The sequence below is a fragment of the Lithobates pipiens genome, unplaced genomic scaffold (assembly GCF_037356315.1).
Source record: "Lithobates pipiens isolate NorthernLeopardFrog02 unplaced genomic scaffold, aLitPip1_a1.2 Scaffold_47, whole genome shotgun sequence".
Classification (NCBI taxonomy): domain Eukaryota; kingdom Metazoa; phylum Chordata; class Amphibia; order Anura; family Ranidae; genus Lithobates; species Lithobates pipiens.
Genome location: NW_027507871.1, coordinates 2,270,044 through 2,297,481, shown reverse-complemented (window position 1 = coordinate 2,297,481; position 27,438 = coordinate 2,270,044). Strand labels below are relative to the sequence as shown.

Here is a 27,438-nt window from a genome sequence, read left to right as displayed (position 1 = left end):
GTGCTCTGCAAGTGTACAACTTACCGGTGACAATGTGCAGCAAGTTACCAGACTTACAAGGAACCCCATGGAGGCGGAAGATTTCTCGAACAAAAATGGGACCCAAAGCAGGAGCAGAAGGGAAATCAGAAAGAGGAACAAAATGAGCCATCTTGGAGAACCGATCGATCACCACCCAAATGATTGTGTTATTCTCAGTGGAAGATCAGTGATAATGTCCATGGCAAAGTGAGACCAAGGCTCCTCAGGAATGGGCAAGGGCAGGAGAAGACCAGCAGGAGCTTACATGGAGGATTTATACTTGGCACAGACGTGACAACAAGCCTTAACGTAGTCTTTGGCATCCAAACGGAGAGTAGGCCACCAGTAGTGGCGGCTGATGAGAAGGAAGGATCGGAGGAACCCAGCATGACCTGCCACCTTGGAATCATGTCCCAAAACGAAGGCTCTTAGCTCAGTGGAGACGAAGGTCTTACCAGGAGGAATTTTTGACTCCAGGGTGGTAGAATAGGCAAGAATGCATGAGGTCGGAATGATCGGCTCAGGTTCAGAGGTGGGCTCCTCATCAAAAGTGTCAAATGACCTAGAGAGCGCATCAGCCCGACCGTTGCAGGAACCAGGTTTGTACGTAATCGTGAAATTAAAACGGGAAAAGAAGAGACTCCACCTGGCCTGTCTGGGGTTCAGGCGTTTGGCATTCTGTAGATACTGCAGGTTTTTATGGTCAGTGAAAAGTGTTATGGAATGTGGGGAACCCTCCAAGAGATGACAACCACTCCTCCAATGACAATTTAATTGCAAGAAGTTCCCGATCACCAATTTTTCTTCACCTGAGAAATTTTTGGGGGAGAAAAACGCACATGGTTTAGAAGAAGCTCAGCTCCCATCCCCATCGAAGAAGCCTCCACTTCAATAAAAGAATGGATCCCCAGGGTCAGGTCACCTCAACAATGGTCCAGAAACAAAGGCCACTTCCAATTTATGAAACTCAGAGGCAGCTTCAGGCGGCCACTCCTCCACGTTTGCGTCCTTCTCGGTCGAGGCGATAATAGGAGCACCAATGGAAGAGTAATTCCTAACCAACTGCCTGTAATAATTAGTGAACCCAAGAAAGGGCTGTGTGGCCTTGAGGCTGGCAGGAAGAGGCCAGTTGGTAATGGCCGAGACTTTTCCAGGATCTATACCAAGACCCGAGTTAGAGACAAAGCATCCCAGAAACAAGACCTCTGAACATGCAAAAGAACATTTCTCCAGCTTGGCATGCAGATTATTTTCTTTAAGGCGCTGAAGTACAATCCGGACATCGTTTCTGTGAACCAACAGATTTTCCGAAGAGACGAGAATCAGGGCCGTTTTTAAGGCAGGGCAAAAGGGGCAGCTGCCCTGGGCCCTGTCGTTGTTGTGGGGCCCAAAGCAGCTGCCTCATACTTGCCAAGTATCCTGGTCTATATTCCCTCGCCCCTTGAGGTATTAGTCCTGTGCTGTGTCCCAATATCTCAATGTGAAGTGCTGCTACTAATGCTGCCCAGCTCTGCCCTATTGTTGTGTACATATCGGCATTTATATGTAAATAGTAGTGACATTCATATGTAAATAGGGGGATATGTATATTATGCCCCCCTGAGGTCATATCCACAGTAAATCATGTGCTGTAACCTCTAGAAACGAATCAGTGAGCAGTAATGTGTGCGGTAACCTCTAGAAACGAATCAGTGAGCAGTAATGTGTGGTGTAACCTCTAGAAACTAATCAGTGAGCAGTAATGTGTGCTGTAACCTCTAGAAACTAATCAGTGAGCAGTAATGTGTGGTGTAACCTCTAGAAACGAATCAGTGAGCAGTAATGTGTGGTGTAACCTCTAGAAACTAATCAGTGAGCAGTAATGTGTGCTGTAACCTCTAGAAACTAATCAGTGAGCAGTAATGTGTGCTGTAACCTCTAGAAACTAATCAGTGAGCAGTAATGTGTGCTGTAACCTCTAGAAACTAATAAGTGAGCAGTAATGTGTGGTGTAACCTCTAGCAACCAGTCAGTGAGTGATAATGATACACTGTAACCTCTGGCAACCAATCGCAATCGCTGCCTGAACTGATTCAGTAAACTGATTTTCAGTCTATCTGCTATTTATTGTATGTCTCAGAGCAGGTGGAGAGTGAAACTGCATGGGGGGAGGGGGGCCCAAGAAAACTTTTGCCCGGGGCCCAATCAATATTAAAGACGGCCCTGACGAGAAGGTCATCCAAATAGAAGACAACAAATTGATAAAGCAGATCCCTGAAGATTATGTTGATAAAGTTTTGGAACACAGCCGGGGGGGCATTACACAAACCAAAGGGCATAACCAAGTGTCAGTAATGCCCATCTCTGGTGTTGAATGCAGTTTTCCATTCGTCATCTTCCTGTATCCGGATCAGATTGTATGCACCCCTGAGATTCAACTTAGTGAAAATGGATAATGACAGAACTCTGGACGGCCGAAACCCCAAGGCTAAAACGATGCTTTATTCAAATAATATTTAGGACACAACAAATGACATCACAGCGAAAGATGCTAACAGCTGACGCGTTTCACACTAAAGCTAGTGCTTACTCATAGCTGGTCAACCAGCTAGCTCAACCAGCTATGAGTAAGCACTAGCCTTAGTGCGAAACGCGTCAGCTGTTAGCATCTTTCGCTGTGATGTCATTTGCTGTGTCCTAAATATTATTTGAATAAAGCATCGTTTTAGCCTTGGGGTTTCGGCCGTCCAGAGTTCCGTCATTATCTGCATGCTGCGGCTCGCACCCGGATCCCTTCACCTGGGGCAATTATCTCTGAGTTCCCAGGACCTGCCTGACCTGAGCGGTGGTGTATATCTCTTTAGTGAAAATGGAGGCACCTTTCAATCTGTCGGGCAGTTCAGATATTAAGGATAAGGGGTATGGACTTTTGATTGTCACCGCGTTTAAGCCTCGATAGTCAATGCAGGGTCTTAAAGTACCATCTTTTTTTGACAACAAAAAAGAACCCTGCTTCGGCAGGCGATGAGGATTTCTGGATGAATTCTTTCTCTAGATTTTCAGCGACATACTCTGACATGGCCTGGGTCTCTGGGGTGGACAGGGGGTAGGTTGCTCCGGGAACCAGGTCAATAGCACAGTCAAAGGAACTGTGAGGAGGAAGCACCTCGGCTGATTTTTTGCAGAACACATTCCGGAAATTGCTATAAGCAGCGGGAGGGGCAGAAGATACTACTGTGGTGGCAACAGAAAGTCTCTCCTTTGGGGCAACCTTGAGTAGGAAGGATGAGGAACAGGAGGAACCGCAAGCCAGGATCAAGTCCAGCCAACGTGTGGAGAGGAGGGTCGCCACCTTTTTTTCAAGTCAAACCCGAACACTTTAGCGGCGCACAGCAATGTTTTTTTATAGTATAAACTATACATATATTTTGCTACTAAATAACATTTCTAATCATATGAAGTTAATAACAAGAGTCTCCCTTTACATCAGAGTCCACAGAGTTCCCCTTTACATCAGAGCCCACAGAGTTCCCCTTTTGCATCAGAGCTCACAGAGTTCCCCTTTTACATCAGAGCCCACAGAGTTCCCCTTTTGCATCAGAGCTCACAGAGTTCCCCTTTTACATCAGAGCTCACAGAGTTCCCCTTTTACATCAGAGCCCACAGAGTTCCCCTTTTGCATCAGAGCTCACAGAGTTCCCCTTTTACATCAGAGCCCACAGAGTTCCCCTTTACATCAAAGCCCACAGAGTTCCCCTTTTACATCAGAGCCCACAGAGTTCCCCTTTACATCAGAGCCCACAGAGTTCCCCTTTACATCAGAGCCCACAGAGTTCCCCTTTTACATCAGAGCCCACAGAGTTCCCCTTTTGCATCAGAGCTCACAGAGTTCCCCTTTTACATCAGAGCCCACAGAGTTCCCCTTTTACATCAGAGCCCACAGAGTTCCCCTTTACATCAAAGCCCACAGAGTTCCCCTTTTACATCTGAGCCCACAGAGTTCCCCTTTACATCAGAGCCCACAGAGTTCCCCTTTACATCAGAGCCCACAGAGTTCCCCTTTTGCATCAGAGCCCACAGAGTTCCCCTTTTACATCAGAGCCCACAGAGTTCCCCTTTTACATCAGAGCTCACAGAGTTCCCCTTTACATCAAAGCCCACAGAGTTCCCCTTTTACATCTGAGCCCACAGAGTTCCCCTTTTACATCAGAGCCCACAGAGTTCCCCTTTTACATCTGAACTCGCAGAGTTCCCTTTCACTGCAGACTCTGATGTAAGGGAGAAATCTGGGGACTCTAACATAAGGGATGCTCTGGAAAACCTGATTTAAGGGGGAACACTGAGAACTCTGATGTAAGGGGAAACATTGTGGCCTCTGGTGTAAAAGGGGAACTCTGATGTAAGGGGTGCTCTGGGAACCCTGATTTACCTTTGTGTACTTACTCAGAGGCAGGAGAGAGAAGGGGGGTGAGACTTCAATCACAGACAGGGATGGATGGTGACCTCACTCACCCTTTGGCAGCACCTCTCATCCAGATGTATTTGAGGCAGCTCAACTTCAAAATTTGTGGCCCCAACTTTCCTTTTCTGAGGCACAGCGCCGGGGACTGGAGTGAGAGCAGACAAAGAGGGGTAGAGGGGTGGAGTAAGAGGTGCAGATTGAGCCCTCTCTCCTCTCCCATCTGTGTTTTTTTTTGGGGGGGGGGGGTGTTAGTGTTGGCTTTGGGCAGTGTGAAAGAGTGTAACAGACACTCAGCTGAGACAACTGCAGCCAGCAATCCTGCTGAGAAGCCATAGTCCAATCTAAATAATGCGTCCGGGTCTCAGACAGTCTGAAACCCGGACACACGATTCCAAACCCGAACTGTCCGGGTGAATCCTGGACAGGTGGCAACCCTAGTGGAGAATGGAGCTGTAACCAAGGAAGACCCAATGTGATAGGGATTGAGGCCTTAGTTAGGATAAGGAAGGATATCCACTCCTGGTCAAGTATCCCTACCGCCATCTTAACAGGAAGGGTCTGGAGGCGGATAGGGTCCCCTTGAAGAACACTGACATCAATTGCCGAGACCCCCCAGCAGAGTGGGGAGGGGAGGAAGAGCCAACATGAAGGAACACAGAAAGAAGGAGACGAGAAGGTGATATTTCTGGGTCCCGGTCATTTCCTGGACAAAGGGAGTCACAAAAATGACTTTTTGCCCCCACAATAGAGACACAGGCCCAGAGTTCTGCGCCTAGCGCGTTCCTCGGGAGACACGACCCGGTTCCTCGAAGATATTCCGAAAGAGTTTCAAGAAATCAGACAGGCTAGAAAGCCCCGGATCATTCTTCTTCCACAGAGGGGCAGCCCAGGCTAAAGCCTCGCCAGACAGGAGGCAAATAATAGAGGCTACATTTGCCCCATCAGACGGGAAGTTTTGGGGCTGGAATTCAAAATGAACGGTGCACCGGGAACCCCCTGCAGTCCCCAGAGTAACGGGACAGAGCTGGTAAATGGGAAGGATCTGTGCTTCTGACTGGGACCAGAATAAGTACGGCTGATCAAAGTGGGAGGCCAAATCCTGAAGGAATCGCATCACCCGGGTCTGATCAGATTCCTGGATCTCCAGTCTGCGGACTATGCCCTGACTATGCCCTGACTATGCCCTGACTATGCCCTGGAGATGATCATCGGTGGGTAGCGGCACATCAGCCGGGTCCATGGCCCGAGCAAACTGTCAGGTCATCTGAAGCCAAGTGATGAATGCACACCGCTGGTGCTAGGGGCGCACTGCTAAGGTTGTAGACCCTTCAGCTGACTGCTGCGGGGGGAGCTTTGGGTGGTTCAAGAGGGCTCATACAGGGAGGGGCTCATACAGGGAGGGGCTCACACAGGGAGGGGCTCACACAGGGAGGGGCTCGCATAGGGAGGGGCTCACACAGGGAGGGGCTCACACAGGGAGGGGCTCACATAGGGAGGGGCTCACACAGGGGGGCTCACATAGGGAGGGGCTCACACAGGGAGGGGCTCACATAGGGAGGGGCTCACACAGGGAGGGGCTCACACAGGGGGGCTCACACAGGGGGGTCACAAAGAGGGGGGCTCACACAGGGGGGTTCACACAGGGTGGGGCTCACACAGGGAGGGGCTCACACAGGGAGGGGCTCACACAAGGGGGCTCCCAGAGGGGGGTCACAAAGAGGGGGGCTCACACAGGGGGGTTCACACAGGGGGGTTCACACAGGGAGGGGCTCACACAGAAGGGCTCACACAGGAGGGGGGCTCACGCAAGAGGGCTCACACAGGAAGGGGCTCACACAGGGGGGGCTCACACTGAGGGGTCACACAGGGGGCTCATACAGGAGGGGGGCTCACGCAAGAGGGCTCACACAGGGAGGAGCTCACACAGGGGGCTCACACAGGGGGGCTCACACGGGGGTGGGACATACAGGGGGCTCACACAGGGGGTGGGTCACACAGGGGGCTCACACAGGAGGAGGGCTCACACAAGAGGGCTCACACAGGGAGGAGCTCACACAGGGGGTGGGATACACAGGGGGCTCACACAGGGGGATCACAAGGGGGCTCACACAGGGGGCTCACACAGGAGGGGGGCTCACGCAAGAGGGCTCACACAGGGAGGAGCTCACACAGGAGGGGGGCTCACGCAAGAGGGCTCACACAGGGAGGAGCTCACACAGGGGGGGCTCACACAGGGGGTGGGTCACACAGGGGGCTCACACGGGGGGGTCACACGGGGTGGGTCACACAGGGGGGCCTCACACTGGGGGGTCACACAGGGGGCTCATACAGGGGCTGTCACACAGGGGGCTCATACAGGGGCTGTCACACAGGGGGGGGTCACACAGGGGGCTCATACAGGGGCAGTCACACAGGGGGGGTCACACAGGGGGCTCACACAGGGGGGGGTCACACAGGGGGCTCACACAGGGGGGGGTCACACAGGGGGGGGTCACACAGGGGGGGGTCACACAGGGGGCTCACACAGGGGGGGATTAGTGATGGACAACAATTGCAGAACGCTTCCTCCAGCAGCTGAAAGCCGGTCTCTCCCTGCTGAGAAGGAGACGTCCCTCAGGAATTCCCTCCCCCCAGCGCTGATCTCTGTATCTCTCTCTCTCTGTCTGATCCCGGAGGCGGAGTCTGTATATTTTTTCATATCTTCTTAATTTTTATTTATTCATTTTGTTTTATCTTTTAGATTTAGCGGGAATTCTGTGAGTTGTGTTGTATTTGTAGGGAAATGTAGCTTTAATATTTTCTTGGGGGGGAGGGGGACCCTGTCAGGTGGTCTGTACGGAGCCCCCCGATTTCACGGTTACCCCTGAACTGATGACCTGTAGGGGGCTTTTAAAGCGTCACCTATGGAAAATATCGGGTTGTGAAGTTGAGCGCACAGAAGTGATTGTGAACCCTCCATATACTCAGTCACACAGAGATGAAACCAATCCTCCTACATAAGTTGTACCTGTTTATCTGCTGTATTCTCTTCTCTACAGACTTTTAAAGTCCACAATTTATACAGCTTGTCTGAGCTGTCAGAAATAAAGGGGGCAAGGAGCTGAGGTTACACTCTGCTGAGCTCAGCGAGAGCTGATTGGAGGGAAGGGACACACCTCCTTCACACAGCACATAGGAATAGAGCTGAGTCTGCCAATCACAGGCTGTGTGCTGGAGCTCCTTCCCTGTCACCTTTTTTCCCTTTGGTGTCAGGAAGACTTGTCAGTAGTGACTCATGTAGATAGCAGAGGGAGGAAAGGGGTGGGAAGAAGGAGGAGTCTCATGCAGATAGCAGAGGGGGAGGAGAAGGGGGAGGAGTCTCATAGCAGAGGAGGAAGGGGAGGAGTCTCATGCAGATAGCAGAGGAAGGAGGGGAGGGGGAGGAGTCTCATGCAGATAGCAGAGGAAGGTGGGGGAGGGGGAGGAGTCTCATAGCAGAGGAAGGAGGGAGGAATCTCATGAAGATAGCAGAGGAAGAAGGGGGAGGAGTCTAATGCAGATAGAGGAAGGAGGGGGAGGAGCCTCATGCAGATAACAGAGGAAGGAGGGGAGGGGAGGGGGAGGAGCCTCATGCAGATAGCAGAGGAAGGAGGGTAGGGGGAGGAGCCTCATGCAGATAGCAGAAGAGGGAGGGGAGGAGTCTCATGCAGATAACAGAGGAAGGAGGGGAAGGGGAGGAGCCTCATGAAGATAACAGAGGAAGGAGGGGAGGGGGAGGAGCCTCATGCAGATAACAGAGGAAGGAGGGGAGGGGGAGGAGCCTCATGCAGATAACAGAGGAAGGAGGGGGAGGAGTCTCATGCAGATAGAAGAGGGGGAGGGGAAGGAGTCTCGTGCAGATAGCAGAGGAAGGAGGGGGAGGAGTCTTATGCAGATAGAGGGAGGAGGGGGAGGAGTCTCATGCCGATAGAAGAAGGAGGGGAGGGGGAGGAGTCTCATGCAGATAGAAGGAGGGGAGGGGGAGGAGTCTCATGCAGATAGAAGAAGGAGGGGAGAGGGAAGAGTCTCATGAAGATAGAGGTAGGAGGGGAGGGGGTGGAGTCTCATACAGATAGAGGTAGGAGGTGAGGGGGCGGAGTCTCACACAGATAGAGGTAGGAGGGGAGGGGGAGGAGTCTCATGCAGATAGAGGTAGGAGGGGAGGGGGCGGAGTCTCACACAGATAGAGGTAGGAGGGGAGGGGGCGGAGTCTCATGCAGATAGAGGTAGGAGGGGAGGGGGCGGAGTCTCACACATATAGAGGAAGGAGGGGAGGGGGAGGAGTCTCATGCAGAGGGGGAGGAGTCTCATGCAGACAGAGGAAGGAGGCAGCACACAGAAATGACACTCAGTGCTCTGGACTGAGACAAGTACACACTATAGAGGGATGTGATTGGTTCAGATTTCATGTCTGAGGTTTACAAACACGTTAAGCCTTGACATGTTTGGTATCATTTACTCAGCACAATCTCATCTTTTATATTTTGCATTTCTTTGCCCTAAAATAACTTGAAATTTTACACTGTGTTAAAATCGCGTGACATAAAAAATATTAAGTACCACCATTTTATTCTCCAAGGTCTCAGCTTTCCAAAAATATATCATGTTTGAGGTTTTTGACTAATATTCAGGCCTAAAATTATTTTTCTAAATGTGTGCAAAAAAACCCCACAAAGACGAGAGCGCCTGCTGCGGAGAGACGAGAGCGCCTGCTGCGGAGAGACGAGAGCGCCTGCTGCGGACAGAAGAGAGCGCCTGCTGCAGAGAGACAAGAGCGCCTGCTGCGGAGAGAAGAGAGCGCCTGCTGCGGAGAGGAGAGAGCGACTGCTGCGGAGAGAAGAGAGCACCTGCTGCGGAGAGACGAGAGCGCCTGCTGCGATGAGAAGAGAGCGCCTGCTGCAGAGAGACGAGAGCGCCTGCTGCGGAGAGAAGAGAGCAACTGCTGCGGAGAGGAGAGAGCGACTGCTGCGGAGAGGAGAGAGCGACTGCTGCGGAGAGGAGAGAGCGCCTGCTGCGGAGAGATGAGAGCGACTGCTACGGAGAGAAGAGAGCGCCTGCTGCGGAGAGACGAGAACGCCTGCCTCGGAGAGACGAGAGCGCCTGCTGCGGAGAGACGAGAGCGCCTGCTGCGGAAAGAAGAGAGCGCCTGCTGCGGAGAGACGAGAACGCCTGCTGCGGAGAGACGAGAGAGCCTGCTGCGGAGAGAAGAGAGCGCCTGCTGTGGAGAGAAGAGAGAGCCTGCTGCGGAGAGACGAGAGCGCCTGCTGCGGAGAGAAGAGAGCGCATGCTGCGGAGAGACGAGAGCGCCTGCTGCGGAGAGACGAGAGCGCCTGCTGCGGAGAGACGAGAGCGCCTGCTGCGGAGAGACGAGAGCGCCTGCTGCGGAGAGAAGAGAGCGCCTGCTGCGGAGAGATGAGAGCGCCTGCTGCTGGCTGCATACAAAAGTGCATGACCGTCATCTACAAGATTTTACATTTCCCAGACTAAAAATAAAGATTGACATTTTTAGATTTTCTTTTCGTCTTGACCTTAATAAGGAAAGACATCCATCAGAGGAGGATGCTGATTGTGTTGCGAGTCCTGTGGCGGGTAGGACAGACCCAGCGCAGGCTTCTAGGAGGTGCATGTAGCCGTCTGCCCTTTAACGCGGCCTTGACACTTTCCTGAATGCTTGCTGGAGCGTGGCGGGAACAAGCTGCGTCCTGGGCGCTGGAGCGTGCAGAAACGTGTCAGCGGCATCAGGAAAACGCATTTGCTGTAAGGCTCAGCGAGCTTGAGGAGCGCACAGGGGTGGGCGCCCCGGGGGCCGGCGCAGAGGAGATCGCATCCGAAAACCGAGGAGGCGATGAAGAGCGCCCCTCACCTTGTGCTGGGAATTCCTTCTCTCACTGTTTGTCTGCTATGAAGCGTCTACTGATAGGAATATATATATATATACAGCGAGCCTTTCCTCCAATCATGTCACCCGGATACCAAGATCAGTAGATGCCGGCCTCCTTCTGAAAATGCTACTTGCCTGGCTTTTATCCTATTAGTCATAGGGTCACCCGCTCCCCTGGTCACACCTCATTTCCTCCTAGAGGGCCCCCCAAATGTATATTATGTTTTTATTTTTTATACTTATGTTTGTGGAATGTCTCCAGGCTTGGTCCTTTTTGCCTCTTCTCCTGGCAGTGGGTGGTTCTCGATGATGCAGAGAGATCACATGAGCGCCACTCCCTGCATTATAGTATGCGAGCGCTGGGTTCCTCAGGGGCGGGTCCTCCATGCCCAGTGCTCACAGGATGACAAAGCCCGAGCCCAAGCTCCTTACCACTCCTGACCCAACCAAAGCCCTCGCCCAAGCTCCTTACTATTCCTGACCCAAGCAACGCACAAGCCCAAGCTCCTTACCACTCCTGACCCAACCAAAGCACGAGCCCAAGCTTCTTACCACTCCTGACCCAACCAAAGCACGAGCCCAAGCTCCTTACCACTCCTGACCCAACCAAAGCACGAGCCCAAGCTCCTTACCACTCCTGACCCAACCAAAGCACGAGCCCAAGCTCCTTACCACTCCTGACCCAACCAAAGCACGAGCCCAAGCTCCTTACCACTCCTGACCCAACCAACGCACGAGCCCAAGCTCCTTACCACTCCTGACCCAACCAAAGCACAAGCCCAAGCTCCTTACCACTCCTGACCCAACCAAAGCACGAGCCCAAGCTCCTTACTATTCCTGACCCAACCAACGCACGAGCCCAAGCTCCTTACCACTCCTGACCCAACCAAAGCACGAGCCCAAGCTCCTTACTACTCCTGACCCAACCAAAGCCCGCGCCCAAGCTCCTTACTATTCCTGACTCAACCAACGCACGAGCCCAAGCTCCTTACCACTCCTGACCCAACCAAAGCATGAGCCCAAGCTCTTTACCACTCCTGACCCAACCAAAGCACGAGCCCAAGCTCCTTACCACTCCTGACCCAACCAAAGCATGAGCCCAAGCTCCATACCCCTCCTGACCCAACCAAAGCCAAGCCCAAGCTCCTTACTACTCCTGACCCAACCAAAGCCCAAACTCCTTACTATTCCTGACCTAACCAAAGCCCGTGCCCAAGCTCCTTACTACTCCTGACCCAACCAAAGCCCGAGCCCAAGCACCTTACCACTCCTGACCCAACCAAAGCCAAGCCCAAGCACCTTACCACTCCTGACCCAACCAAAGCCAAGCCCAAGCTCCTTACTACTCCTGACCCAACCAAAGCCCGAGCCCAAGCTCCTTACTACTCCTGACCCAACCAAAGCCCAAGTTCTGGTACTTACTATTCTTGACCTAACCAAAGCCTGAGCCCAATCTCCTTAGCACTCCTGACCCAACCAAAGCCAGAGCCCAAGCTCATTACTATTCCTGACCCAACTAAAGCCTGACCCCAACTCATTAATACTATTGACCCAACCAAAGCCTGAGCCCAAGCTCATTACTACTCCTGACCCAACCAAAGCCCAAGCCCAAGTTCAATATTACTCCTGACCCAACCAAAGCCTGAGCCCAACTCCTTACTACTCCTGACCCAACCAAAGCCTGAGCCCAAGTTCAATATTACTCCTGACCCAACCAAAGCCTGAGCCCAACTCCTTACTACTCCTGACCCAACCAAAGCCTGAGCCCAAGCTTTTTACTACTCCTGACCCAACCAGAGCCTGAGCACAAGCACATTACTGCTCCTGACCGAACCAAATCCGGGCCCAAGCTCATTACTACTCCTGACCGAACCAAAGCCTGAGCCCAAGCTTGTTACTACTCCTGACCCAACCAAAGCCAAAGCCCAAGCTCATTACCACTCCTGACTAAACCAAAGCCTGAGCCCAAGCTTTTTACTACTCCTGACCCAACCAGAGCCTGAGCACAAGCTCAGCTCATTACTGCTTCTGACCGAACCAAAGCCGGGCCCAAGCTCATTACTACTCCTGACCGAACCAAAGCCTGAGCCCAAGCTTGTTACTACTCCTGACCCAACCAAAGCCAGAGCCCAAGCTCATTACCACTCCTGACCCAACCAAAGCCAGAGGCTAAGCTCATTACCACTCCTGACTCAACCATAGCCCGAGCCCAAGCTCCTTACCACTCCTGACCCAACCAAAGTCCAAGCCCAAGCTCCTTACCACTCCTGACCCAACCAAAGTCCGAGCCCAAGCTCCTTACCACTCCTGACCCAACCAAAGTCCAAGCCCAAGCTCCTTACCACTCCTGACCCAACCAAAGTCCGAGCCCAAGCTCCTTACCACTCCTGACCCAACCAAAGCCAGAGTCCAGCTCCTTACTATTCCTGACCTAACCAAAGCTCATTCCCAAGCTCAATACTACTCCTGACCCAACCAAAGCCCAAGCCCAACTCCTTACTACTCCTGACCCAAGTGTTTGTTGCTTCTACAGTTGCTGGTTACCCCCTCAGTAGTAGAAGGACTGCTGCAGACTTGGGCATTGTAAACTTTGCGTATATTCTAACTGTCCCCCTCTTTCTGCCCACCTAACGCATACGTACAGTGGCAAAGAGGGTGGGTTTTAACACCCTCAAACTGCATTGCATCCAATCATGTGACCACTATGACAGCCAATCACAGGGGTCATGTGATCAGGAAGTCCGTCCCACCCAAGGAGTAAAGACTCGCTTCTTCAGGCTGTCCCTCTTTATGAAAGTGTAAGGTTGGGAGGTGTACGGGGTACATACACTTCATATTACCAGAATATCAGGTTGGGGTATCGGCCTTCACTGCACACAACCGCTGCACTCAGTGGCGTAACTAGAACCTTCAGGGCCCCGATGCAAGAAACCACGAAGGGCCCCCCTGAACCCCAGCCAGGGCCCTTCCCTCCGAGTCTGGCGGTGGAACTCCAGGGCGTGGTCACAGGTATGACCTTTGTGAGCCCTGTAGTTCCACCACTGTCATCAGTAGTTTTTTTATTATTTTTATTTTTTATTTTTAGGTGCCCCATTGGGGGACTGTCCCTAGCAGGATGGGGTCCCCGTCCCCAGAAGAGATGAGGTCCTTTTCTCCAGGGCAGATGAAGTTACTGCCCCCAGGTGAGAAGGGGTCCTTGTCCCCAGGGGAGGTGGGGGTCCCTGTCCCCACGTGAGAAGGGGTCCCTGTCTCCAGGGGAGGAGGGGGTCCCTGTCCCCACGTGAGAAGGGGTCCCTGTCCCCAGGGGGAGATGGAGGGGGTATGTAATGGTGTGTGGGGGATGGGGTCCTCTCACTCACCATGACCAAGCTGTAGGCTGTGCACTCATCCATGTTGGCCTGGGCTCCATCCAGTGTGCTGGACGGGCGATCAGCATATCTCCCAGAAAGACCTTTCATAATCTGTGTATGACGGGGGGAGGAGGGGGGCTGGCAGACAAGCCTGCAGTGTCCTCCAGGGGGCTCTCATAGGGCTGCACTGCATCTGGGTGCTTAAAGTTTGTTTACCCGGGAGAAGTATGCAGTGCAGTGTGGGCCGGACTTGGGGGGGCGTGACTCTGGCTGGGGAGAACAGACATCGGACTGAGCGGCAATGCATGGAGCAGGAGAGGGGTACTCTGAGGAGCCGGCCGAGGACACAGGTCATGCGGGGAATGCAAAATTAAAGAGCAGCCAGTGCGATAGTCGAGCATGGAGCTCTGCTAGTCACCCTCCACCTCCAGCCACCCGTGTGCATGTTGCACTGGTACCCCTAGCTGCCTATGCTGCTGTCGGCCATATGTAGAGGGGGCTGCGTGGGCCCCCTGCATCACAGGGCCTGGTTGCGGTCGCGACTGCTGCACCCCCTATAGTTACGCCCCTGGCTGCACTGACTGATTGACTCTGATAGGGACATTGATGTAAGGAGGAACTCCTATGGGGACACTGATGTAAAGAGGGGCTCTGATGGAGACAATGATGTAAGGGAAGACTCTGATGGGGACACTGATGTAAGGAGGAACTCTTATAAGGAAATTGATGTAAAGAGGGGCTCTGATGGAGACAATGATGTAAAGGGGGACTCTGATGGGGACACTGATTTAAGGGAGGACTGTGATGGAGACAATGATGTAAAGAGGCACTCTGATGAGGACATTGATGTAAGGGAGGGCTCTTATGAGGACATTGATGTAAGGGAGGGCTCTTATGAGGACATTGATGTAAGGGAGGGCTCTGATGGGGACACTGATGTAAAGAGGGACTCTTATGAGGACATTGATGTAAGGGGGGACTCTGATGGAGACAATGATGTAAGGGGGAACTCTGATGTAAGGGGGGACTTTATGAAAATCTAAGGTTGGTATACAGTGTACATACACTTTATATGACCGGAAGATGAGGTTGGGGTATCGGCCTTCGTGGCTCACAATCTCTGCACTGCCCGATCGAATGAACCTCGCTGCAGATTTGCGGTGGGATTGGCAGTGAGATTGGCGGTGGGATTAACAGTAGGATTCGCAATGGGATTGGCAGTGGAATTGGCGGTGGGATTTGCGGTGGGGTTGGCGGTGGGATTTGCAGTGGGATTCGCGATGGGATTGGCGGTGGTATTTGCGGTGGGATTGGCGGTGGGATTTACGGTGGGATTTGCGGTGAGATTGGCGGTGCGATTTGCGGTGGGATTTGCGATGGGATTGGCTGTGGGATTGGCAGGGGGATTCGCGGTGGGATTGGCGGTGGGATTGGCGGTGAGATTGGCGGTGGGAATGGCGGTGGGATTGACGGTGGGATTGGCGGTGGGATTGGCGGTGAGATTGGCGGTGGGAATGGCGGTGGTATTGGCGGTGAGATTGGCGGTGGGAATGGCGGTGGGATTGACGGTGGGATTGGCGGTGAGATTGGCGGTGAGATTGGCGGTGGGAATGGCGGTGGGATTGGCGGTGGGATTGGCGATGGGATTGGCGGTGGGATTGGCGGTGAGATTGGCGGTGGGAATGGCGGTGGGATTGGCGGTGGGATCGGCGGTGAGATTGGCGGTGGGAATGGCGGTGGGATTGATGGTGGGATTGGCGGTGGGATTGACGGTGGGATTGGCGGTGGGAATGGCGTGAGATTGGCGGTTGGAATGTTGGTGGGATTGGCGGTGGGATTGGGGATGGGATTGGCGGTGGGATTGGCGGTGAGATTAGCGGTGGGAATGGCGGTGGGATTGGCGGTGGGATTGGCGGTGAGATTGGCGGTGGGAATGGCGGTGGTATTGGCGGTGGTATTGGCGGTGGGATTGACGGTGGGATTGGCGGTGAGATTGGCGGTGGGATTGGCGGTGGGATTGACGGTGGGATTGACGGTGGGATTGGCGGTGGGAATGGCGGTGGGATTGGCGGTGGGAATGGCGGTGGGATTGGCGGTGGGATTGACGGTGGGATTGGCGGTGGGATTGGCGGTGAGATTGGCGGTGGGAATGGCGGTGGTATTGGCGGTGGGATTGGCGGTGAGATTGGCGGTGAGATTGGCGGTGGTATTGGTGGTGGGATTGGCGGTGAGATTGGCGGTGGGAATGGCGGTGGGATTGACGGTGGGATTGGTGGTGAGATTGGCGGTGGGATTGGTGGTGAGATTGGCGGTGGGATTGGCGGTGAGATTGGCGGTGGGAATGGCGGTGGGATTGGCGGTGAGATTGGCGGTGGGAATGGCGGTGGGATTGACGGTGGGATTGGCGGTGGGATTGGCGGTGAGATTGGCGGTGGGAATGGCGGTGGTATTGGCGGTGAGATTGGCGGTGGGAATGGCGGTGGGATTGACGGTGGGATTGGCGGTGAGATTGGCGGTGAGATTGGCAGTGGGAATGGCGGTGGGATTGGCGGTGGGAATGGCGGTGGGATTGGCGGTGGGATTGACGGTGGGATTGGCGGTGAGATTGGCGGTGAGATTGGCGGTGGGAATGGCGGTGGTATTGACGGTGGGATTGGCCGGGAGATTGGCGGTGAGATTGGCGGTGGTATTGGTGGTGGGATTGGCGGTGAGAATGGCGGTGGTATTGACGGTGGGATTGGCGGTGAGATTGGCGGTGAGATTGGCGGTGGTATTGGTGGTGGGATTGGCGGTGAGATTGGCGGTGGGAATGGCGGTGGGATTGACGGTGGGATTGACGGTGGGATTGGTGGTGAGATTGGCGGTGGGATTGGTGGTGAGATTGGCGGTGGGATTGGCGGTGAGATTGGCGTGGGAATGGCGGTGGGATTGGCGGTGAGATTGGCGGTGGGAATGGCGGTGGAATTGGCGGTGGGATTGACGGTGGGATTGGCGGTGGGATTGGCGGTGAGATTGGCGGTGGGAATGGCGGTGGTATTGGCGGTGAGATTGGCGGTGGGAATGGCGGTGGGATTGACGGTGGGATTGGCGGTGAGATTGGCGGTGGGAATGGCGGTGGGATTGGTGATGGGATTGGCGGTGGGATTGGCGGTGAGATTGGCGGTGGGAATGGCGGTGGGATTGGCGGTGGGATTGGCGGTGAGATTGGCGGTGGGAATGGCGGTGGGATTGGCGGTGGGATTGATGGTGGGATTGGCGGTGGGATTGACGGTGGGATTGGCGGTGGGAATGGCGTGAGATTGGCGGTGGGAATGGCGGTGGGATTGGCGGTGGGATTGGGGATGGGATTGGCGGTGGGATTGGCGGTGAGATTGGCGGTGGGAATGGCGGTGGGATTGGCGGTGGGAATGGCGGTGGGAATGGCGGTGGGAATGGTGGTGGGAATGGCGGTGGGATTGGCGATGGGATTGGCGATGAGATTGGCGGTGAGATTGGCGGTGGGAATGGCGGTGGGAATGGCGGTGGGAATGGCGGTGGGATTGGCGGTGGGAATGGCGGTGGGAATGGCGGTGGGAATGGCGGTGGGATTGGCGGTGGGATTGGCGGTGGGATTGGCGGTGGGAATGGCGGTGGGAATGGCGGTGGGATTGGCGGTGGGATTGGCGGTGGGATTGGCAGTGAGATTGGCGGTGAGATTGGCGGTGGGAATGGCGGTGGGATTGGCGGTGGGATTGGCGGTGGGATTGGCGGAGGGATTGGCGGTGGGATTGGCGATGAGATTGGCGATGAGATTGGCGGTGGGAATGGCGGTGGGATTGGCGGTGGGAATGGCGGTGGGAATGGCGGTGGGAATGGCGGTGGGATTGGCGGTGGGATTGGCGGTGGGATTGACGGTGAGATTGGCGGTGAGATTGGCGGTGGGAATGGCGGTGGGATTGGCGGTGGGATTGGCGGTGGGATTTGCGGTGGGATTGGCGGTGGGAATGGCGGTGGGAATGGCGGTGGGAATGGCGGTGGTAATGGCGGTGGGATTGGCGGTGGGATTGGCGGTGGGATTGGCGGTGAGATTGGCGGTGGGAATGGCGGTGGGAATGGCGGTGGAATTGGCGGTGGGATTGACGGTGGGATTGGCGGTGGGATTGGCGGTGAGATTGGCGGTGGGAATGGCGGTGGTATTGGCGGTGAGATTGGCGGTGGGAATGGCGGTGGGATTGACGGTGGGATTGGCGGTGAGATTGGCGGTGAGATTGGCAGTGGGAATGGCGGTGGGATTGGCGGTGGGAATGGCGGTGGGATTGGCGGTGGGATTGACGGTGGGATTGGCGGTGAGATTGGCGGTGAGATTGGCGGTGGGAATGGCGGTGGTATTGACGGTGGGATTGGCCGGGAGATTGGCGGTGAGATTGGCGGTGGTATTGGTGGTGGGATTGGCGGTGAGATTGGCGGTGGGAATGGCGGTGGTATTGACGGTGGGATTGGCGGTGAGATTGGCGGTGAGATTGGCGGTGGTATTGGTGGTGGGATTGGCGGTGAGATTGGCGGTGGGAATGGCGGTGGGATTGACGGTGGGATTGACGGTGGGATTGGTGGTGAGATTGGCGGTGGGATTGGTGGTGAGATTGGCGGTGGGATTGGCGGTGAGATTGGCGTGGGAATGGCGGTGGGATTGGCGGTGAGATTGGCGGTGGGAATGGCGGTGGAATTGGCGGTGGGATTGACGGTGGGATTGGCGGTGGGATTGGCGGTGAGATTGGCGGTGGGAATGGCGGTGGTATTGGCGGTGAGATTGGCGGTGGGAATGGCGGTGGGATTGACGGTGGGATTGGCGGTGAGATTGGCGGTGGGAATGGCGGTGGGATTGGTGATGGGATTGGCGGTGGGATTGGCGGTGAGATTGGCGGTGGGAATGGCGGTGGGATTGGCGGTGGGATTGGCGGTGAGATTGGCGGTGGGAATGGCGGTGGGATTGGCGGTGGGATTGATGGTGGGATTGGCGGTGGGATTGACGGTGGGATTGGCGGTGGGAATGGCGTGAGATTGGCGGTGGGAATGGCGGTGGGATTGGCGGTGGGATTGGGGATGGGATTGGCGGTGGGATTGGCGGTGAGATTGGCGGTGGGAATGGCGGTGGGATTGGCGGTGGGAATGGCGGTGGGAATGGTGGTGGGAATGGCGGTGGGATTGGCGATGGGATTGGCGATGAGATTGGCGGTGAGATTGGCGGTGGGAATGGCGGTGGGAATGGCGGTGGGAATGGCGGTGGGATTGGCGGTGGGAATGGCGGTGGGAATGGCGGTGGGAATGGCGGTGGGATTGGCGGTGGGATTGGCGGTGGGATTGGCGGTGGGAATGGCGGTGGGAATGGCGGTGGGATTGGCGGTGGGATTGGCGGTGGGATTGGCAGTGAGATTGGCGGTGAGATTGGCGGTGGGAATGGCGGTGGGATTGGCGGTGGGATTGGCGGTGGGATTGGCGGAGGGATTGGCGGTGGGATTGGCGATGAGATTGGCGATGAGATTGGCGGTGGGAATGGCGGTGGGATTGGCGGTGGGAATGGCGGTGGGAATGGCGGTGGGAATGGCGGTGGGATTGGCGGTGGGATTGGCGGTGGGATTGACGGTGAGATTGGCGGTGAGATTGGCGGTGGGAATGGCGGTGGGATTGGCGGTGGGATTGGCGGTGGGATTTGCGGTGGGATTGGCGGTGGGAATGGCGGTGGGAATGGCGGTGGGAATGGCGGTGGTAATGGCGGTGGGATTGGCGGTGGGATTGGCGGTGGGATTGGCGGTGAGATTGGCGGTGGGAATGGCGGTGGGATTGGCGGTGGGATTGGTGGTGGGATTGGCGGTGGGAATGGCGGTGGGAATGGCGGTGGGATTGGCGGTGGGATTGGCGGTGGGATTGGCAGTGAGATTGGCGGTGAGATTGGCGGTGGGAATGGCGGTGGGATTGGCGGTGGGATTGGCGGTGGGATTGGTGGTGGGATTGGTGATGGGATTGGCGGTGGGATTGGCGGTGGGATTGGCGGTGGGATTGGTGGTGGGATTGGTGATGGGATTGGCGGTGGGATTGGTGGTGGGATTGGCGGTGGGAATGGCGGTGGGATTGGTGGTGGGATTGGTGATGGGATTGGCGGTGGGATTGGCGGTGGGATTGGCGGTGGGCTTTGCGGTGGGATTGGCGGTGAGATTGGCGGTGGGATTGGTGGTGGGATTGGTGATGGGATTGGCGGTGGGATTGGTGGTGGGATTGGCGGTGGGAATGGCGGTGGGATTTGCCGTGGGATTCGTCTGTCGCCTCGGAGGGGAAATTTAAACCTCTTGCTTTATTTTAATTACATTTGGAAAAAGAAAACATTCTCTGCTAATAAATGGAACATCCACTTCACAGCATTAGATGATGAGAACGGCTCCGATGTCATTACCGTCATTTCATTGTCCCTCTCATGGTGGGCGGGGGACACTTTGATTGCCGTGGTTTATGGCGCCGGTAATAAGGACTGCGGGATAACGAGATCATTTGTAGCGCTGGATACGGCGTCTTCCATACCGCTGAGCGCTGCTGATTGTGAGCCATACAAAGCAATCACAAGGCCTAGCTTGAAGCTAATGCCCCCCCCCCCCACACTTGCTGCTTCCCTGCGGACCCCTCAGAGTCCCTGTTGCATTTATCTCTGTAAGTGTTTCAGTCTCACCATCCATGCAGCCTGCCATGTGACCGCGCTGACCAATCAGAACCATTCTGATCCATCCTGGCATCCCCAGGGAAAGGAAGCAAAGCCTGGCTTTCATAATCCTGCACCGGGCTGCATGGAAGGGGACACCCAATCACCCCCAGAGGTAAGTGCAGCAGGGATGGGGGGAGGGGCAGATGGCGAGATGTAGGTTCTCATTTCCTGTTTTTCTTTAAGGGTTGGAAATTTATGACATTTCTATTTTTGGGGTCTTCATACACTTTGGGTATATTTACAAAGTAGTGAATCTGACATTCAACAAACATTCACTGCAGGTAAATCTTCCAGGTGAATGTTTGGTGAAAGTACTGACAGCGCACACAATGGAGTTTCTCTTTGACATTTAGGAAACGATTTGGAGGAAGAGATACTTTGTAGCCCCTCCTCCCCTCCCCCGGAACCATCGAGATTCTCCCTTGTTGTGTGTTTCAAGTGCTGCAATAAAACGAGGAGATTTGGTTGGTTGCCGCTGGCAACGTGCATTGTCCTTCCTATCGGGGCTCGTTGGACCTAATCGTTGTTTTTCTTGTTCCGTAGGTGGTGAGCTTCATAAGTCTCCGCTATGACAGCGCCCCCCCATGGATGGTCCTGTGCGTCATATGGTGCTCCATGGCCCAGACTCTGCTACTTCCATCCTTCATCTGGTCCTGCGCTCGGTACCGGGCTGACCTGCGCACCGTGTGGGAGCACTGCGCCTCCATGTTGTCCGACAGCGGGGGAGATGAAGGTAAGATGAAGTCCATGGTGGGTGGGTGGCAGCGCAGGCAGTTGGGGTTGTATCATGCGTTGGCGGGTGACCCGGGTGGATGCAAATGGGACCCCCATGGCAAAATGAAACCCCCATAGGAAGCGATGGCGCCCCCATGGCAAGCGATGAAGCCCCCATAGGAAGTGATGGAGCCCCCATGGCAAAATGAAGCCCCCACCATAGGAAGCGATGAAGCCCCCATAGGAAGTGATGAAGCCCCCATAGGAAGTGAGGGAGCCCCCATGGCAAGTGATGGAGTGTAACAAATTCAGATCTATATGTGGAAAACAAAAAAGAAATTTCAACAAACAATTCTAATGTAAAAAATGACTTTATTGTGTAAGAAAATCCAACGCGTTTCAAGAATTTCAAGAAAGCCTTCATCAGGGCTGATTTGCTGTTCTGGCTGATGGTAGTAGGGCACTGTGTACACATAGACCAATCAACTAAGCGGGAGCAGGAAACTGGCATGAGAGGCGTACGCCACATCAAGGAAGCAAATGGCCCAGCTTTGATCTGTGCCACCCATGGCAGTTTGTATTTGGGAGTGTGGGGATTGTACCAAATTAAAGCTACTAAACCCACAACAGTAAAATCTGTCTGTATGTGCAGAAGAGCGCGCTCTCTTCTCTCTCTCCTCTCTCCACCCTCCCTCCCTTCTCTCTCTCTCTCCCCCTCTCTCTCTCCACCGTCCCTCCCCCTCTCTCTCTTCTCTCTCCACCCTCCCTCCCCCTCTCTTTCTTCTCTCTCTCCTCTCTCTCTCTTCTCTCTCCACCCTCCCTCCCTTCTCTCTCTCTCTCCCCTCCCCCCTCTCTTCTTTCTCCCCTCTCCCTCCCCTCTCCCTCTCATCCCCTCTCTCTCATCCCCTCTCTCCCCCCCTCCTCTCACTCTCCCCTCCCTCTCTCCTCTCTCCCCCCTCTCTCTCTCCCTCTCTCTCTTCTCTCTCCACCCTCCCTCCCTTCTCTCTCTCTCTCTCTCTCTCTCTCCCCTCTCTCTCTCCACTGTCCCTCCCCCTCCCTCTCTTCTCTCTCTCCTCTCTCTCTTCTCTCTCCACCCTCCCTCCCTTCTCTCTCTCTCTCCCCCTCTCTCTCTCCACCGTCCCTCCCCCTCTCTCTCTTCTCTCTCCATCCTCCCTCCCCCTCTCTTTCTTCTCTCTCTCCTCTCTCTCTCTTCTCTCTCCACCCTCCCTCCCTTCTCTCTCTCTCTCCCCTCCCCCCTCTCTTCTTTCTCCCCTCTCCCTCCCCTCTCCCTCTCATCCCCTCTCTCTCATCCCCTCTCTCCCCCCCTCCTCTCACTCTCCCCTCCCTCTCTCCTCTCTCCCCCCTCTCTCTCTCCCTCTCCCCCCTCTCTTCTCCTCCCCACCCATCCTCTCACTCTCCCCTCCCCCTCTCCTCTCTCCCCCTCCCTCTCTCCCCCCTCCCTCTCTCCCCCTCTCTCTCTCCCTCTCCCCCTCTCTCCTCTCTCTCTCTCATCACCCTCCTCTCTCTCTCCCTCTGCCTTCTCCTTCCCTCTCTCTCGCCCCTCCCCCTCTCTCTCTCTTCTCTCTCACTCCTCCCCCCTCTCTCTCTTCTCTCTCCCTTCTCACTCCTCCCCCTCTCACTCCTCCCCTATCTCTCCCCTCTCCCCCCTCTCTCTCTCCCTCCCCCCTCCCCCCCCTCTCTCTCTCCCTCCCTCTCTCCCCCCTCTCTCTCTCTCTCTCCCTCTGCCTTCTCCCTCCTTCTCTCTTTGCTGATTTGCTCACTCTGTCCTCCTTGCTCCTACTGCTCTCAGGCCACAATTCTGTTCAAGCCGTGATGCTGAAAAGGTCTTCTCAAGCCAACCCAAGCCCAGCCTGGAGGCAAAGCCCCCCCCCTAGACCTAGGAGACTTCTTCTAGACCATGACAGCCTCCTCAACACCCCCATCTTCCACCCAACCCTCCTCTCAGCATTACGCCACCATATTTAATGGCTGAGCCACCCTACCAGGACATTCTGCCTAGAGATTGGCCAAGTTCCCTCAAGTATGCATATCAGCCCTCCTAGCCTCCAATCCACTAACTTCTAGACGTTTCTCCAAACTTCCAGAGTCAGGGGGAGGTACCAGAGACCTCCCTCTGTGAATCATCCAGCCTGACCTGCAGTAAACTCTGACCCAATTTCAGACTCACAAGATAACCACCATGAGTCAAACATACATTTTCCTCCATTAATCTAGTAGCACACTAGAGGGCGCTACAGTAACGAAGAGACTGTTGATTAGAAGCAGCATCTGCTCTGTTTTCTAAATTTGGAAGAGGCCCTCAGGCTTTATGCCTGCACCGCTCTTTCTTCATTCCTCCCATTGTTCTAGGCAGTAACTGAAAGCCACCTAAGATGTAGAAACGCACATAGATCCATATCTCCACTCTAGACTGGCCTCTCTTATACATAGACAGCCTGGGTGCTGGCCACCATAATCCACCTCCATTATCCTTTGGAAATATAAAAGAAAATCAGCTGCACTCTGCTTAGCTCCTCTAAGATGTCTCCACCCGAGAACCAACCTTGCTTCACGCATTTCACCGCTCTGGGCTTGCTCACAAAGAGGAAGGTTGGTTCTCTGGTTGAGACATTGTTGTATGCAGTCAACTTATTGACTATTAAATAGTATGCTAAGAGGAGTGTGTTTAGGTTTAGTAACACATTAACAAAGGGAACGCGGCAGTTTTCAATATGGAAAACCGCCACAGATCCAAACCAGGCGACACCTCGTGTACAAGATGTGAACTTTTTCCACTCAGCCCTCATTCTCTCTCTCTTCTCTCTCCACCCTCCCTCCCTCTCTTCTCTCTCTCTCTCTCCCCCCTCCCTCCCTCCCTCTCTTCTCTCTCTCTCTCCACCCTCCCTCCCTCTCTTCTCTCTCTCTCTCCCCCCTCCCTCCCTCTCTTCTCTCTCTCTCTCTCCCCCCTCCCTCCCTCTCTTCTCTCTCTCTCTCCCCCTCTCTCTCTTCACCGTCCCTCCCCCTCTATCTCTTCTCTCTCCACCCTCCCTCCCCCTCTCTCTCTTCTCTCTCTCTCCCCCCTCTCTCTCTTTTCTCTCTCCTCTCTCTTCTCTCTCCACCCTCCCTCCCTCTCTTCTCTCTCTCTCTCTCCCCCTCCCTCCCTCTCTTCTCTCTCTCTCCCCCTCTCTCTCTCCACCGTCCCTCCCCCTCTCTCTCTTCTCTCTCCACCCTCCCTCCCCCTCTCTCTCTTCTCTCTCTCTCTCTCTCTCCCCCCTCTCTCTTTTCTCTCTCCTCTCTCTTTTCTCTCCATCCTCCCTCCCTTCACTCTCCCCTCCCCCCTCTCTTCTTTCTCCCCTCTCCCTCTCCTCCCCCTCTCCTCCCCCTCTCCCGCTCGTCCCCTCTCTCTCATCCCCTCTCTCTCCTCTCTTCCCCCTCTATCTCCCCCTCTCTCTTCCCCTCTCTCTCCAACCCCCCCTCTCTCTCTTCTCTCTCCACCCTCCCTCCCTTCTCTCTCTCTCTCCCCTCCCCCTCTCTCTTCTTTCTCCTCCCTCGCCTCCCCCTCTCCCTCTCATCTCTCTCCCCCTCTCTCTCCTCTCTTCCCCCTCTCCCCCCCTCTCTCCCCCCTCCTCTCACTCTCCCCTCCCTCTCTCCCTCTCCCCCCTCTCTCCTCTCTCTCTCTCCCCCTCCTCTCACTCTCCCCTCCCTCTCTCCCTCTCCCCCCCTCTCTCCTCCTCTCTCCCCCCTCCTCTCACTCTCCCCCCTCCTCTCACTCTCCCCTCTCTCTCTCTCCCCCTCTCTCTCTCCGCGGTTACGACCCAGAATTCTCAGCCGGGTGGGTTGAGGGGCTCCAGGGAGTTTGTGTCATGGAGGGAAAACTGGCTTTTCATTTAGGTTCCTCAGTGGTTGGCAAAATCGGTTTTGGGACCTGGAGCCGGGACATTTCAAAGTGATCTGGGTGGGATGAAATCTCCAATCCTGGATCCAGGTTTTTGGAACCACCAGAACACTAAGGATGCGGGGGTGTCGGTGGTAAAGTGCCGCTAGTTTTAGCGGTGCTGTACCATCCTTTTAGAGGCGCTTTTAACCCCCGCTAGCTAGAATAAAGGGACAACAGCACCTACAAAGCACCACTGCCCAGTGATTTCAATGGGCAGCAGCACTTTAGGAGAGGTGTATACACCGCTCCTAATGGGCCTCAAAGTGCACCGGCCCGGTGTGAGAGCGCTATGTTTGTTTGTTGATGCTACAAAATTTCTTACTCCTTGCAATCCTTTGCAGACAGCGGTCGGGACGACTTCTCAGATGGACGGCTGTGCGAAGTCCGCTTCGATTCCAATGGGGTCGCCATCAAAAGACCTCCGCACTACCTGGGAGGAGACCTGAGGGACGGGAAATACCTCCCGGTGAGACACGTTCTACTGCCCACAGACCGGAGCCAGTACCTGCAGGTTCATCGACACCAGGTGAGAACGCAAAAGAAAGTCTCCCTAAGAAGTCCTGGATAGCAGTGAAATTCTGACCGGGGATCTCACATGTTCTCACTCTGTCCAAACCCGAAAAAAATAAAAATAAATACGAAGCCGTTTTGGCCAGACTCGCACTTTAATTACTTCAATGTTTAATCCCTCTGGTATTAAGGTACTCGTTTTATATATCCGATGCGTCTCCTCCTTGGACATAATCTCCACATCATTTCCTCCCCTCCACTTCTCACAAACGACTTTAATTCCCCAGAAAGTCTTTAAATTGGAAGGATGATAATCCTTCTAATGTTCTACTGAAGGACGTTCATCTCTATCCAAAATGTCTCTTTCCCTCAACATCCGTTTAGTGCAATTGGTTTGAATCATGGCCTTTGTGTGACATAAATCATCCCCTTTGTGTTGCAAAAATTCTCTGATAGAAAAACCTCCTTTTTTTAGAAATGGTGATAAAGGTATTCATGTTCCTCTTACTATTAGGATATCTACGCCCCCGAGCATTTATTACAACTTCCTAAAACCTTTTATATTACAGTACAGCCAGATCGAAAGTTTCTTTGGCGCTTTTATAGCTGGAGCTAAAGCTAAAGATTCTGTCCATTTTAGCTATATAGTTACATAGAAGGTGAGATTGAAAAGACACAAGTCCATCAAGTCCAACCTATGTCTGTGATTATATGTCAGTATTACATTGTATATCATGTATGTTGTGTGATTATATGTCAGTATTACATTGTATATCCTGTATGTTGTGTGATTATATGTCAGTATTACATTGTATATCATGTATGTTGTGTGATTATATGTCAGTGTTACATTGTATATCATGTATGTTGTGTGATTATATGTCAGTATTACATTGTATATCATGTATGTTGTGTGATTATATGTCAGTATTACATTGTATATCATGTATGTTGTGTGATTATATGTCAGTGTTACATTGTATATCATGTATGTTGTGTGATTATATGTCAGTATTACATTGTATATCATGTATGTTGTGTGATTATATGTCAGTATTACATTGTATATCATGTATGTTGTGTGATTATATGTCAGTATTACATTGTATATCATGTATGTTGTGTGATTATATGTCAGTGTTACATTGTATATCATGTATGTTGTGTGATTATATGTCAGTATTACATTGTATATCCTGTATGTTGTGGTCATTCAGGTAAAACTATCGATGCCCCCCACTGAGACCACCGCCTGTGGAAGGGAATTCCACATCCTTGCCGCTCTTACAGTAAAGAAGCGTCTACATAGTATAAGGTTAAACCTCTTTTCTTCTAATTTTAATGAGTGGCCACGAGTCTCGTTAAACTCCCTTCTGAGAAAAAGTTTTCTCCCTATTGTGGGGTCACCAGTCCGGTATTTATATATTGTGGGGTCATCAGTCCGTTATTTATATATTTTGGGGTCACCAGTCTGGTATTTATATATTGTGGGGTCACCAGTCCGGTATTTATATATTGTGGGGGTCACCAGTCCGGTATTTATATATTGTGGGGTCACCAGTCCGGTATTTATATATTGTGGGGTCTCCAGTCCGGTATTTATATATTGTGGGGTCACCAGTCCGGTATTTGTATATTGTGGGGTCACCAGTCTGGTATTTATATATTTTGGGGTCACCAGTCTGGTATTTCTTTAAAGGGCCTTCCTTTATCTAGATACACCACGTCTACGGGCCTTCCTTTATCTAGATACACCACGTCTACGAGCCTTCCTTTATCCAGATACACCACATCTACGGGCCTTCCTTTATCTAGATACACCACGTCTACGGGCCTTCC

At 53.8% G+C, this 27,438-nt stretch overlaps 1 protein-coding gene across 2 annotated transcripts in view; it reads left to right on the top strand.

The window, feature by feature from the left end:
• GPR162 (G protein-coupled receptor 162) overlaps positions 1-27,438 on the top strand; it is an 86,358-nt gene that overhangs the window by 35,321 nt on the left and 23,599 nt on the right. For both annotated transcript variants that reach the window (XM_077467106.1, XM_077467105.1), the window contains exons 2-3: positions 20,982-21,171; positions 25,431-25,615. In XM_077467106.1, the coding sequence (XP_077323232.1) occupies positions 20,982-21,171; positions 25,431-25,615 (375 nt within the window). The remainder of the gene's footprint in view (positions 1-20,981; positions 21,172-25,430; positions 25,616-27,438) is intronic.